Raw genomic sequence first — 13,675 nt, forward strand, 5'->3', positions numbered from 1 at the left:
TAGTGTGGAAATAAAAGACTTTACAGTGAAAACATGGAATACTTTGTAGATTTATTTTAGCATAAACCAAAACAACTGACAAACAGCAGAATATACAGAAAATACTTTCCCAACTGTACAGAAAAGTAGCAACAGTCTCCAAACATCTTTTTTCTTTTTTTTTTTTAAACATACACAGAAAATGGACAGTGTGACAGAAAATATTTACATTTAATGAGAAGACTATAATGGATAGAAAACAGCATTATGTAAGACACAAGAGATGTTTCAAGTGTGTGTGCCTCAAATCAACTACCAGAATAGAATTACAATCAGAAGTGCTTTTGCACATGTTGCTAATTTGTAGTTTTTCACAAGAACTGATAGCAGGTTGGTGAAGTTCAGACCATGCACACAAAGCCAGGATGTTGGCCTTTAGTGTGCTAACATCCAGTAATGTCCACTCCAGTAACAAACACAGCAGTTGTATTCTTGTAGCACAACTTCACTGGATCTCGGGGGGGATCAAACTGCGCCAGTTTCACCAGTAGAACGTTTTGGTGAGGAAACCGGCGGCGGCGTTGAGCCAGCTTCCGCTGGAGTCTTCCTTAGCTGTGGTGCGGGAAATTGCTCGTTTGACGTCCTTCTCTGGGCTCTCCTCTTCCTCTGGGAGGTAGTCTGGTAGAGCTGAGTTTTGCTGCACTTCCACTTCAGATGGGCAGAGAGGGATAAAAACCTGAGGAAAACAATTCGAGAGGAGAGTAGTTAAGAATTCAATGTGAACTCACCCACAATTCTTGGTTTATTCTCCTGTGGATACTCGGATAGTAGACTTCAACACAGTCAAAAGGTGTGCTCTGAGACCGCCACTCACCTCTTCTCCTGCCGCGTTCTTCACCACCTGCTGGGCTGACAACACCTTCGTGGCAGCGATGGCTGATGCCAGACTCTGCAAATTAAGAAACGTCATGTTAGTAGGGGTGATTGGAAGTAGTACAAAATCAGCCAGAGATCAGATGTGCTTTTTTTTTTTCTTACTCCAAATCCCTGCACCACGTGTAAATCAGTGGCTATGATCATGTAATAATACAAATGTTGACTATAACTTGAGGTATTAAACCTTAGACTGTATATAAGGATGGACGACGTGTCTCCACTTCCTCCCACTGTACAGAAGTGAAGCCAAATTATCCCGGCTACGGGAGCTGCCAGCATGAGATTTTGACGTCATTTAGAGCCAGAGTCCGCGCAGTAGTGATTTGGTGGTGGAGCCGCGGTATAGAGGTCCCCCCCGAACCAATCGCGAGCCGAGCACGGCCGCAGCTTGTCAGCGAGAGAGACTGACTGCTGCCAATCATGACGTCTCTCCCCTATTTACAGCATCAAGTAAATAATTTAAAGGGGGGCGATCAAGATTTTTTTTCCTTCACTTTTGGGGAGCTGTCATGTCGTCCATCTTTATATACAGTCCATCGATTAATCTCAGGCTGGTTACTTCCTAAGCAGACACTGATCTTTGTGTGTTACCTCAGTGGGCAGGTCTGAACGGATGCGGACGGTGCATCTCTTGGAAGCCATCTGGAAGGTGAAGCTGATCACTCCTTTGACCTTCAGAAGAGCCTCCTCACACAAGCCTCGCTGGTCCTGGATAAGAGAGGGAAACTGTATTAGTTAACTTGTTGGTAATAATAATAATCTGCACTATTGCATGCATAGGAGCGTGTGTTAGTGTCAGTCAGCCTACTCACAGTGCTGTCCAACCCCTGGATGTGCAGAGTGACAGACTTGGCCTTCTTTTGGGTGGAGTTGATAAAGAACTGGGGTTTCTTTCTCCTCTCCCTCTCGGGATTAGCAGGTGAGCTCAGAATGTTAAACACCTCCTGGGCCAAGGCTGTGGTGTCAATAGACAGGCCCTCCCTATATGGAGAAATATTATATTTAACGTAGCCTGGTTCCACAACTCTGAATTGGGACCCACATCTCTGGGTGACTGAACATATTGTACATGTTATAAATGTATAACTATTAGGCTTTTCCATTCAATACTAATCTTAAAGTGCTAATCTATCTGTGCTATAACATGAAATAGTAAATCTATAAGAAAAAAAACAGTAACTGAATTAAAGCAGTAAACAGTTCAAGCAAGTCTCATTGGAAGTTTCAAGTAAAATCATATAAACATATTAAGAAAATACAGTTCAGGAAAACACGAGTGCACATTAGAGCCGTCAAGATAGTGTTAAAAAAATGATCCTCACCTCACAATTAGATTCTCCAGGCTCACCATCATCCCCAGTTCATTCTTCATGGTGGGGATGTTGGGGGACAACTCAGCCAAGTAGCGCAGGGTCTGAGGACAAAGTAAGACAGAAGAGGGATTCAAATATGCACCGCACATTCGACCCGTACGTATAGTAAATATGCGCATAAAACACGGTATGGCCCTTTAATGTGTATTTAGCAGGAGGCTATAGTACAACCAAGAACTGCACCAGTCCAGCCTCCATCATCAGGAGGAGGAGTACAGGAGCTTGGTCATAGACTTCAGGAAGTCTAGACCACCCCCACGACCAGTCCAGATCGATGAAGACGAGGTGGAGGTCGTGGGTACCTACAAGTACCTCGGGCATAATCTTAACATCTGCACAAAACTCCTGCGGATGTTCTACCAATCTGTGGTAGCCAGCATCCTTTTCTACGCTGTGGTGTGCTGGGGGGGGGCAGCACAACTAAGAGGGACACTTCAAGACTGGACAAGCTGATCAGGCGGGCCAGCTCCGTGGTCGGCATGGAGCTCGACTCTCTGGTGACGGTGGCAGAGGAAAGAACACTCAACAGACTGCTGGCCATACTGGTCAACGCCAGCCATCCTCTGCACGCCGTCATCACCAAACAGAGGAGCTCATCAGCGGCAGGCTGCTGCTCCCAAAGTGCTCCACAGACAGACTCAGGAAGTCCTTTGTCCCCTGAGCCATCAAACTGTACAACACCTCTCTAGGGAGGGGAGGGGGGGGACAAAGGAGGACGGTCTGCAGGACAAATAATAATGCACTCAGTGCACTTTAGACTAAGCTACTGGAGTTACCCTGCACTATACTCATTTTTAACAATCTCTTCTGCACTATATTCACTTTTTTTAATAGTCGTGTATCACAGCTGGTACCCTGCACTATATTCACTTTTAACAGTTTTCTTCATCTCCTTGTATTTTTATATCTGGTATATTTTTATTTTTTTGTACTTTGCACTACTAACTTTTTTTACTGCCTTTTTACTAACATGTTTTGCACTATAGAACTGTGATGCTGGAAACTTGAATTTCCCTCAGGATCAATAAAGTTACTATCTATCTATCTATCTATCTATCTATCTACCTATCAACCCACCTGAAGAGTTGCATGCAGCACCTCTGGGTTCTGGTGGTCCAGGAAGAGAACCAGCCCGGGGAGACAGCCCTGATCCTGGACTATCACGTCTCGGTTCTGCGGCTCTGAGGCCAGGTCCCGCAGCTGACTCACCACCGACAGAGCATCCATCATCTTTGGTGAACTTTAACCACACCTGAAACTGAGATAGGTAACGTTATTAAAGTGTGTATTCAGCCTAATTCAAGGTAAAAAAAACAGTGGCAGCTGGTGGAATTTTTTCTAGGTAGGGCTGTGCCACATCTAATCAATATCAGCCAACATCCCAGCATGATTTAATGCAAAAAAAAGTGAAGGTATTGTGGTGGCAGTTTCTGTTAAAACAAGACACAAACCAACGTAACAACTTGTCTTTCAGTGAATTTAATAAAAAGGCATACATTAATAACTAAAACATCTGCAGATGGACTCACGAGCACAGCTACCTGTTGTGGACTGTGGCAAGTGAGCCCCGAATACAAAGAGTAGTCAGTATTTATACATTTAAAGCATAACACGAAGATAAGTGCAAAGAAGAAAGGAAGAGAAGGATAGAAAGTATATCAATGCGTCAGCACACAGCAGACAACAGAGCATCACAAGACATAACAAGTATTTCAGCAATCTGTTGTTTGCAGTTACAGAGAACTAAAATGTCAGGTCACTGTCCTATGGTGACGAAGTTGAACATGTGAGGCCCTGAGATTATCTAAAGGTACAGTGTTAAACTGCAGATATGAAAATTGCCATTACAGTATCAAAAACACATTACTACTTTGCAGTTAAATTACTTTATTCCAAAAGGAAGAGTAAATAATGCTTTGAAAAACACAACAGAATAAAATATACTGGAATGTAACTAAGTACTTAAATACAATTTTGAGGTACTTGTACTTTACTTGAGTATTTCCATGTTCTGCTACTTCTACTCTACATCTCAGAGGGAAATATTAGACTTTTTACTCCACTACTATCTGTGAACTTTAGTGACTTTACAGATTCAGATTATTAATACAACATAAATCAACTAATAAATAATGTAATATTATAGATTAAACTACCCAGCAGTAGTTTGTAGTTGTATATTTCACATGCAGTAGTCACTAGTGTTTGTTTAAGCTGGGAACCTTGAATTTAAGAGTTTAATTAAAGTTGTCCTGTCAAGTCAACCAGCTAGTGGCTAACTAAACAAGCTAACCATAGCTAGATAACTACTTTTTAAACGCAGAAGAAGCTGCCTAACTTCGTTTGAACTTAACAATTACGTGATGACCACAACAAATAACAATATAAATGCCCTGAAAGTGCGATAAATGCGGTTAAATAAAGCTTTTTATGATGTTTTCTTACCCAGGAGAAGTAACTCGTGTACAAAAATACAAAATTTGGTGCTCTGTTTTCGCGACACCCGATTGGTTGAGGAGCCGTTGCCCCGCTACACGGTCCTCCTCTCCTATTGGCTGCTCACACTAGTTCCTCTATCAACAGCCAATCAGAGGAGTTGTTGCTGCTGCGGCTTTATTTGAGTTCACTCTTCTGCTGCTGCTGCTGAGCTGGAGCAGCGTGATCTGGAGAAGAAAAGCTGCACGTTCGTAGTGTTTATATACCGTTATAGTTTATATTATTGGTTATTATGGAAGATATCGGACAAGTTTAGCTACTAATTCACGTTTTGACAACAAAAGTCCGCGGTAAGTACACGCATATTTCCTTCTTATCCCGCATGTTTCCTGGTTTACTTTCGATGAGGCATGCAGTTCTACAGAGAGACACACTGCAGTGTCTGTGCAGGGGGTGTGCTATACCTGCTCTGTCCTGAACACAAACTCCTTACTTTACTCTTTGTAGTTTAAAACAAAAAATCCACTCTGCACCGTCCGTTGTGCTGATCCAATGTGATTTCACAGCTGTGTCAGCATCCTATCATCAGTTAATGATGTATGACAGTTGCATCAATAATGGCCTACCTATCTTTTGGACTTGAATTAAATATTATATTGTGTAAAACTGATTATAATATCAACATTAACCCTAAAAATGTCTTTACACATGATAAATCTAACATTGAATTTATGGTAAACGTATTGATTATATATGGTAAATTGTGCATGCATAAATGTAAAGTAATAAAGTTACCCCCAATTTCTCTGGATTTGAATTGAATATATCAAGAATCTCTCATTTATAAACACTAACAAAACTGTCAAAATGTATGGTGAACTTTTTAACCCTCTGAGACCCACATTAGATCAATTTTTTTTAAAAATTTTAGGGGGGTATAGGGGGTCTTTAGGGGGAGATAGCAGGTCAACAGTAGATGTCATACAGAAGTGGTGTACATCATCTGAAAGCTGGGAACCTGAAGATTAATTTGATATGCAGCTTTGTGTGTCAAGTTGTTCTTGTCATAAATCAGAAATAAACATGAATTATTAATTAATTAAAATAAATTGTATAAGGGTTTGGAACATTATGTAAGAAGTATATGATGGCCATTCCCATGCTTACTTATGTCTAAGTTGTTGCAGCAATTTTTGGGTTGATGCCATTTGTTACACAGATTTGGTGCTAAATTTAATCATTGTGTACAACTTGAGAATTGATAAAAAATATCAATAATCCCTCTAAAAAAACACAATAAGATACCAAGACCTTGAGGAACACCATAGAAAAAAGCCATGCTGTGATTTGGTATCAAAAACTTTTTACATTTGGTGATTTCTACAAGAATTGCATTTTTCGGCAATTGGATGTCGAGCATTTATGTTCGTGAAACTGCTCAGAAACCCCCTTATTGTCAATCTACCTAGGAAAGCCATCTATCCTCTGAATGCTCTAGATCTGTAGTTTGTGGCTGTAAAGTTTCATGAAGCTGTCATTATTCTCGAGGTCACCACAGGTCATTTTATACAGTGAGGTCAAGCTTCAAAAAATGGTCTCACTACAATGAAATGTCTACTATGGGGACTAACATCAACACACATGAATACAGTTGGGCTCATTGGATCCACAAGAGTGTCAGCTTTACAATCATACCCAATTTATGTAATTCCAATACTGTTTAGGGACCCCAGTACATGATCAAAAATGTATGGTTGGATTACTTACTAAGGTAAATTACTGGCATTTCTTCAATCTGTAACTTTATAGAGAGCAGGCAAATTAAATTTATAAGTAAGTTCATTTGTACAGCACCTTTCAACAACAAGGCATTTCAAAGTGTTTAAATAAGACATAAAATAGAATTATATAAAAAAAAAAACACAAGACAATATAAAAAAAACACATCTCAATATAATTTATAAAGAATATAATTTAAAAAAAGACAAAATTAAAGAAAATAAATTAATTTAAAAATAAGTGCAGTTGAATCCAACGGTACTATTTTAAATATCAGTAATTTGGTGGGACTAATGTGGTCTGCTTTCCTGGTCTCAGTGAGGACTATAACTACATAGTCAGCTGCACTGTCTCATCCAATTTTTAGAGAGACATGTAAAGGCAACACTACAGTAGTCAAGTCTACCAAAGATAAAAGAAAGTGCTTCTTAAGTCTTGCTGAGAAACTCTTGCATTTAAGAATTAGGACATTAGGTTTTGTCCTGTTCATGTTAGAATTTATGTCCATAACTAAGACCTCGGGCTTGATTTGTTGTCTTTAGGGATTCAAGTACTGTTCTATTTTTCTAGCCTAAGTGTTGTATGTTGTGTTTTGTTTTGTTTCAGGTGTAAAGTATGTGACTTAGTGGCATCCATTCTGTGTTGGCCTCTTACCAAGTTAGTCAGCAGAAAGAGGAGCTTTGCAGTCACCAGCTGGTGCACGAAAAACGTCCTTCCAATGTCTTTAGTCGAGGATATTCTGGATGTGCTGCGTGTCGTCCTGCAGTACTTTGGAGTGCCTCCAGACATGGTGAGTGCACAGACTCACTGTTATTATGTTATCCAGGGATATCAAGGGGCTTACGAGTTGCTTTTATGATGTTTTTAAGTATTAACAGTAGTGTTACTTTGACTGGGTGAGTTTGTAAGGACGGCAATTTTCAACCAAGATTGTTTGTTTGTCCGTGTGTGTGGGTTGTTTTGCGTGTAGCTGGTTCCAGTGTGGGACAGTCAGCTGTGCGGCCAGTATCGCAGCATCGTGCGGATGATTGGGACCAACCTCCCACTGACACCTACACCACGTGTCCACTTTCAGGTACTGTACTACTTGTGTTTTATAACATGACCGAAGATGATCTGAAACAGTATTTGTCTTCACTTCGTCAAATTCAACACAACCCAAAGTGGAACAATGTGCTTTTTGTACAGATTTGCATATAAAAATGCTAACAACGAAAATGATGTCACCTGATTCAAAGGTGCTATTGATAACACTGATAACATTCAGCCACTAGTTGTCACATTCTCCCCCCTCCCACGTTCCATTGCATTTACTTCACAACAAGTCATTGCCAGACACTTACCGTCAATCTCAGCCATTTATCTGTTTTTTCCACACTAACTGGCGACCCAGAGATACCACGTGATACCAACGTCGTTTTACTATTGGCTCACAAGACTTGTTAGAAGTGGGAACCAAAAGTCAGATATCTTCCACAGAGATGAACAAGACAGTCATTTTGGACCCGCCAACATTTTAAAAGGATTAATTCACAATCATAATATTTTTTTTTCTGGAAAATCCATACTTTTATTCGGCACCTTTCTAACGGCTCTGTAGATGTTTTGTTTTTTTAAATAATCCACTACATAAAAATGTTATCAATAAGACCTTTTAAATTTGTCACATAGTACTTCCTAAACAGAAGCAATACTGTATCCTAAACTGAACATAAAGTGCTCATTTGTAATGTTTAAAAACTTGATTTGACATTCATTTGTTCTACAGTTACACACCTTCCTTTTTCTCTTTATCATTCTTACACTCCTCCTTCTGCAGAATCATGTTCGCATTTGACAAAATGTAAGCCAAGTTAACTTCTGTGATTTTCTGTTATTTTTGTCATGTAGTCACAGTGTGTAATCTTTCCTTGTCCATGTTTGGTCCGTAGGTCCCTCTGTTCACTTATAGGCCCCACGGTTACGTCGACGTCACCGTGGAGACACCTACCATCCCCTCGTTCTCTGACGTCCTGTGGGTGTTTGAGGATGAGGGGGAGAGCTTTGCCAAAACCAGGTAAGGACACACAATACAAACAGTCAAGGTTATTTCCCAGTGCAAGTATACAGAGAACAAAACCATATTGGTTCTTTATTCGACAACATATTGTGTCCTAATATCAGCAAAGTATCATAAAGTAGTGGATAGTATATTACTAATATTTTATTAGTCAAAGAATACATGTCCGAGTCCACTGTAGCATTGGAACAAAGAGTCGTTTAGTACATAAAATACATATTGTGTTAATTTGGAAGCTATTTTAGATTTAGTCTGAGTCTTAAGACAAAAATACTCATTAGTTTTAGTCACATTTGAGTCCCTTTTCTCCTTCATCATTTGTCTAGTTTTAATCGAAGGCAACTGAAACGTTTTAGTCCAGTTTTAGTCATTCGATTTTAGTCAAAATGTTTTCTCTCTTAATTTTGTCAGCTATTTTTTTATTTATTTAATCTTTGTCCTGTTTAGTCATCAGATTATATTGAACATTTCTGTCATTTTAGTCAAACTTATTTCACATAGAATTTTTATCTTATCATTATCTGATGAAAAACACAGGTTGAATGATTAAGAATGCAGCTTAGCAGTTAGTTTGTGTCCTCCTGACTGCGCTCATTAATGATGCGCGATTCAGTCGCACCCACCGGTCCGTTATGAATTATCCGTAGATTTTGTGGATTACCGAGAAAAACAGGACTGTTTTACTGTACACAAAATAATTTGATCGTAAACAAAAATGGGGCGAAATGTCCCTTTTAAGTTTTTACAGTATCTTGGAAACTGTCTCTATCACTGCCAACTTAATTCACCTTAGAAATGCATGTCTGCATGGGTTTATGTATTTTGCAGCTTTGAAAACACACATTTGGATTGGTTTGTTTTGGATGGGCAAATGTGAAATATTAAAACCGATGTATGGTCTCCATAGGAACCATTTACCTCCAAAGAAGCTAAGTACTGAAAATCGGGATGTGGTGAGATTCCCAGGACCGGCCCAGAATAAAGCCCAGAGAGGAGGCAGACCTGTGAAGCAGACAGCTGCTCCAGACGCCCTGAAGAAGATCACAGCGCTGGAGAGCGAGCTGCTCAAGCTAAGAGCTCAGATAGCCATGATTGTCATTGCCGCTCCGACCTCGGGTACGCACTCTTTCTACCTCTCCTTTTCACAAAACACAGAAATGTGTTCAGCGTGTTTATACTGTGATTTTAAGACTAACTTTTTTGTGCTCTTTCATTGTTTCCTTAGGTCTGACCGAGTCCCAGAATACCCCAGGCACGCCTTTGATGTCCTCTCCCCTTCCTCCGGCTCTCACCTCCACGCCTCGCTGTTCTGCTCCTCCTCCACCACCTCCACCTCCTCCTGCTCCCTGTCCTGGCTCCTCCGCTGAGACTTTATCTGTGGCAGAGCTGGTCCGCCAGCGCAGGAATAAACACCTTGACAAGGGTCAGCTCAAGCCCCAGGACTCGGACGTTAAAGGGATCCCATCCATGCTGGATGTTCTGCAGAACTTAAATCAAGTGAAATTGCGTTCAGTGGAGAGGTAGGCATTAGGATTGATAGAATATTGGTGTGTCAGAATTTCTGATTGAGTTATACCAATATTAAAGGTATAACATGCAAGAATTAACTAAAAAACAATGTAGAAACTGATACAAAAATAATCCCTCTCAATCATAATTTATGCTCCACTAGAAATGTGTGGTGGTGTCTGTTTCTGCAGAGACACTGCAGCCCTCTGCCTGGATTTTGTCTTTTCTTCTTAATTTGCTTTACTCTGGACGCTTCTGAGCGTCTGCAAACAGCCTTGGTGCATGTCCTAATGTTGCAGAATGCTCTCCTTTTCATTTTTTCGGTGTTAACCTATACAACAAGAAAACATTTTCCCTCCTGTTCTTTGCAGATCCCCAGGGGGGACACCAGTCAGACGGAGACACAGTAAGAAAGGTGCTGCATTGCTTAGTGACCCAGCGGCTCTTATCGCTCAAGCGCTGAAGAGAAAGTTCGCCCAGCATCGCCTCAACAACTCGTCTGACAAAGAGAACTCACTCGAACTCTCACCGTTCGGCAGTCCAGAAACACCCAAGGTTTGTTTCCCATAGATACACACTTCATACTCACACACCTCTGTCTGCAGATCTACTAATCTGATGCTTTTGTTTCAGGTTGCTCTCCATATCAGACGCAGTCAGGGGCGCCTCCACCTCTGATCCCGTTGATCTGACCCCAGAATGTCAAAAATCAGACACCCCATCTGCCAATTACCGCTCCCACAGATGTGCCTCACAAATTACTACTGCAGCTACTGACTTGCATTTCATTTATTTTTTATTTTTGTTTGTCTATTCTTTTGTTCTTGTAAGAGTGTTTGTCTCACAAAGAACAAAGTGCTTGTTTCTGTTACGTATCTCTTTGTCTCCAAACAAAGAGAAGAGAAGAGTTTGAATGTATATTTGTGTTACAGCGATTGCTGCGAACGAGGGTTTTGGTACAGTTGTTTTGTCTTTTTATACAGCGCAGTGTTATGTTTCCATTGTTATTCACATATTAATGATATCTTTTTAAATGAAATAATGTGTTTAAGCAGGTGTGCGCTTTAGCTTCCTGCTTTAATGTTTCTGAAGTCACTTTATGAGGCCTTTTATAATTCGTACCTCAACCAAGTGAAATTAATAACTGGGTATTGAGATTCATACGGCTGTATTCTATGCAACTGCTGTTTCAGGTCATTTTATTATATTAAAGTGTTAAATTGCACTGGTCAAATTTGTTGTTGTTTTCATGTTCTCTAATATTTCAGTATTTATGTCCAAATCCAGTTTCAGTTTATATTGTAACTTTTTGAGCATTGTTGCCTTTTAATCTTCAAACTGCAACATGTATTGCTACACATATGGTTAGCTGTTTTAATTTTAATAGCCAGACAGGATATTCATTAGAGATATCACACCATTTTTCAATTCACATACATGTTCATCACTTCCCTTTTTCTTCAATTATTTTTATTTACTTCCACCCTTGAGGCCACTTTCCTTAAATGATAAATGGCCATTTAGTGTTGTAAATGATGAAAGTAAGATGGTGAAAATGATGAAACATTTTGATCAATTCATTTTTGTTATTTCCAACGCTCATAGAGACCTGGGAGCAACTGGAGAAACTGTAGAGTATCTGCACAGTATTCAGGTTCAGGTGACTTTATTTGTACCCGTAGGTAGATTTGTTTTGCAGCAAAAATAGAGGATGGCATCCGTATTGACAATAAGGTAGAGCACAGACAAGAGACAGACATACCACAGACATGACAAAGAGTACTCAAAGGCTTACTGGGATCAGGACCCAGCAAAAAGAAGGCCACAAGAACAATATATAAGACCTTTTGAAATATCAGGACAAAAAAAAGACACAAAAAATGAGAAAAGGGATAAACTTTCCATAAATATGTGCAAAAGCTGCTAGGACTTATTTAAATGAACAATTGCAGCTGGAACTATAGTATTAGACTATATAAAATAATTTAAGTTACTGTTAAGATGGACATTTAAGCAATACGCCATTGCAGCGTCTAGTCTGCAAAATCCAATGAAGAAGAAGACTGATTGGCATTGTCAGTCCAAAATGTCGTCAGCGCTACCGCAGCACCATCTAGCGGCTGTTGTCAAAAACGCACCAGAGTTTCGTCTCTTTGCTTCTATACTCTTTGGTACTGTTTGGTACGGGTGCCGTTCTGGCTCGTAAAGCAAACTATTGCTGAAAAGGAACGACCGCAATGAGACGCTGCAATGACTTAGTACTGTTTACAACTTTTTCCAGGTAAGTGGGGATGCATACAGCCTCTGAAAACCAACACGAAAAATAATCTTGCAGTTTTCACAGTTGTGTTGCTAAATTATATTAAAAAGGAGCGGTAAAATCACCTGCTTCATGTAACCTTACAGGTGCCCTAGGTAAAGAAAAACCCAGCACATAGACGGTGACCCCTCGGTAACGTTACCGTCTATGTGCTGGGTTTTTCCTTAACAGTGGTTATCTAGCAAATAAGCTCAGTGACAGCAACGCTATTGTTAATATCTTGGCATAAATGTGTTTAGAGAATTGACCAAACAATATTTTCTTTGTACAGTGATACAAGTTGCTTCAGTTTAGGGTTTTTGTGAAGCTATAGGGGTTTTAATGTCATCCTGACCTAACATTGGTCAAGAAAAAGCAAAGGTTGATTTCTTAGTAACTATAGATACACTAGCTTGTTATGTTTGCTTAAAGTTTCATACTGTGTTGAATACATTTAGAATATGGACTCATGTCTTCTCAGGTATCACCCTGGCCGGTGCTTATGCATAATCATACGTATGCTAAAAACAAAGCCTTATTGATAGAATAAGATATTTTATTTATTGATTATATTTTGTATTGTTAATTGTCATCTGATAATGAGGTAATAATGAGCACCAGCACCACAGCAGTCCACTCACTGAACCATCTCCAGCATCCTACGTTCTCCACTTGACTGGTTTGGCGTTGAATTCAATTAAAAAAGAAGGAAAAAACACAGAGACATCAAAAATGACACTAATGTTGGATCTTTAATAGTAAATCAGTTTAAGGTTCCATAAAGTTTGTAGTAGCTAAACTGCTTCCAAAACATCTTTGCTATCAGGGGCCTGTTTCAACAAGCATGTGTAGTTAATTATCTGAATAACGTTGTAAAAACCCAGAAATGTCTTTCTACATCAGTCCATATTCTAGATTTGAGCACCTCAGTGGAAACAAATGGAGCAAATGGAGACCTTTATTCTGTGCAAGAGATCTGTCAGAACACTCACAAACACGCAACACTTTTCTAGTAATCACTTACTCTTACAGTGAAACAGTTGAATACTTTATTTGCCTCGGCATCAGTCAATTAAAATTAAATGTAAATTAACTTATCTAACAGATTTTTCACAATTCACTCAGTTCCTCTGATAAATTTGTCATGTTTCACAAAGCAGAACTCTGATTTAATGAATCTCATGTTATTAAAAGTGCGTGGACGTACTGACTAGCGGTGTTTCGGGATGTCCAACAGTGACGTCACACATCTTACTTTAGTTTATTTAACTTAGTTCACAGAAGAGCTGTTAAAGTTAAATATCA

The 13,675-nt window shown here is 39.6% G+C and overlaps 2 protein-coding genes across 3 annotated transcripts; one reads left to right on the forward strand and one right to left on the reverse strand.

Moving 5' to 3' along the window:
• Positions 1–37: 37 nt before the first annotated feature.
• Positions 38–4,841, reverse strand: armc1l (armadillo repeat containing 1, like). Its single transcript, XM_074614787.1, has 7 exons — positions 4,734–4,841; positions 3,366–3,546; positions 2,238–2,329; positions 1,728–1,896; positions 1,507–1,623; positions 854–928; positions 38–715 (listed from the first exon to the last, which is right to left on the reverse strand). Exons 2-7 carry the CDS (start codon positions 3,516–3,518, stop codon positions 521–523), a joined length of 801 nt encoding a protein of 266 aa, XP_074470888.1. The 5' UTR covers positions 3,519–3,546; positions 4,734–4,841; the 3' UTR covers positions 38–520.
• Positions 4,842–4,921: 80 nt separating this feature from the next.
• mtfr2 (mitochondrial fission regulator 2) lies at positions 4,922–11,305 on the forward strand. Of its 2 annotated transcripts, none has more exons than XM_074614785.1 (8): positions 4,922–5,074; positions 7,110–7,293; positions 7,474–7,578; positions 8,435–8,559; positions 9,470–9,678; positions 9,788–10,082; positions 10,443–10,626; positions 10,705–11,305. In XM_074614785.1, the coding sequence occupies exons 2-8, from the start codon at positions 7,222–7,224 to the stop codon at positions 10,747–10,749; spliced, it is 1,035 nt and encodes a 344-aa protein (XP_074470886.1). In that variant the 5' UTR covers positions 4,922–5,074; positions 7,110–7,221; the 3' UTR covers positions 10,750–11,305. The 2 variants fall into 2 exon arrangements, with proteins under 2 accessions (XP_074470886.1, XP_074470887.1); XM_074614786.1 differs by lacking the exon at positions 4,922–5,074 and adding an exon at positions 6,717–6,820.
• Positions 11,306–13,675: the final 2,370 nt, after the last annotated feature.

The sequence above is a fragment of the Sebastes fasciatus genome, chromosome 18 (genome assembly GCF_043250625.1).
Source record: "Sebastes fasciatus isolate fSebFas1 chromosome 18, fSebFas1.pri, whole genome shotgun sequence".
Lineage (NCBI taxonomy): Eukaryota > Metazoa > Chordata > Actinopteri > Perciformes > Sebastidae > Sebastes > Sebastes fasciatus.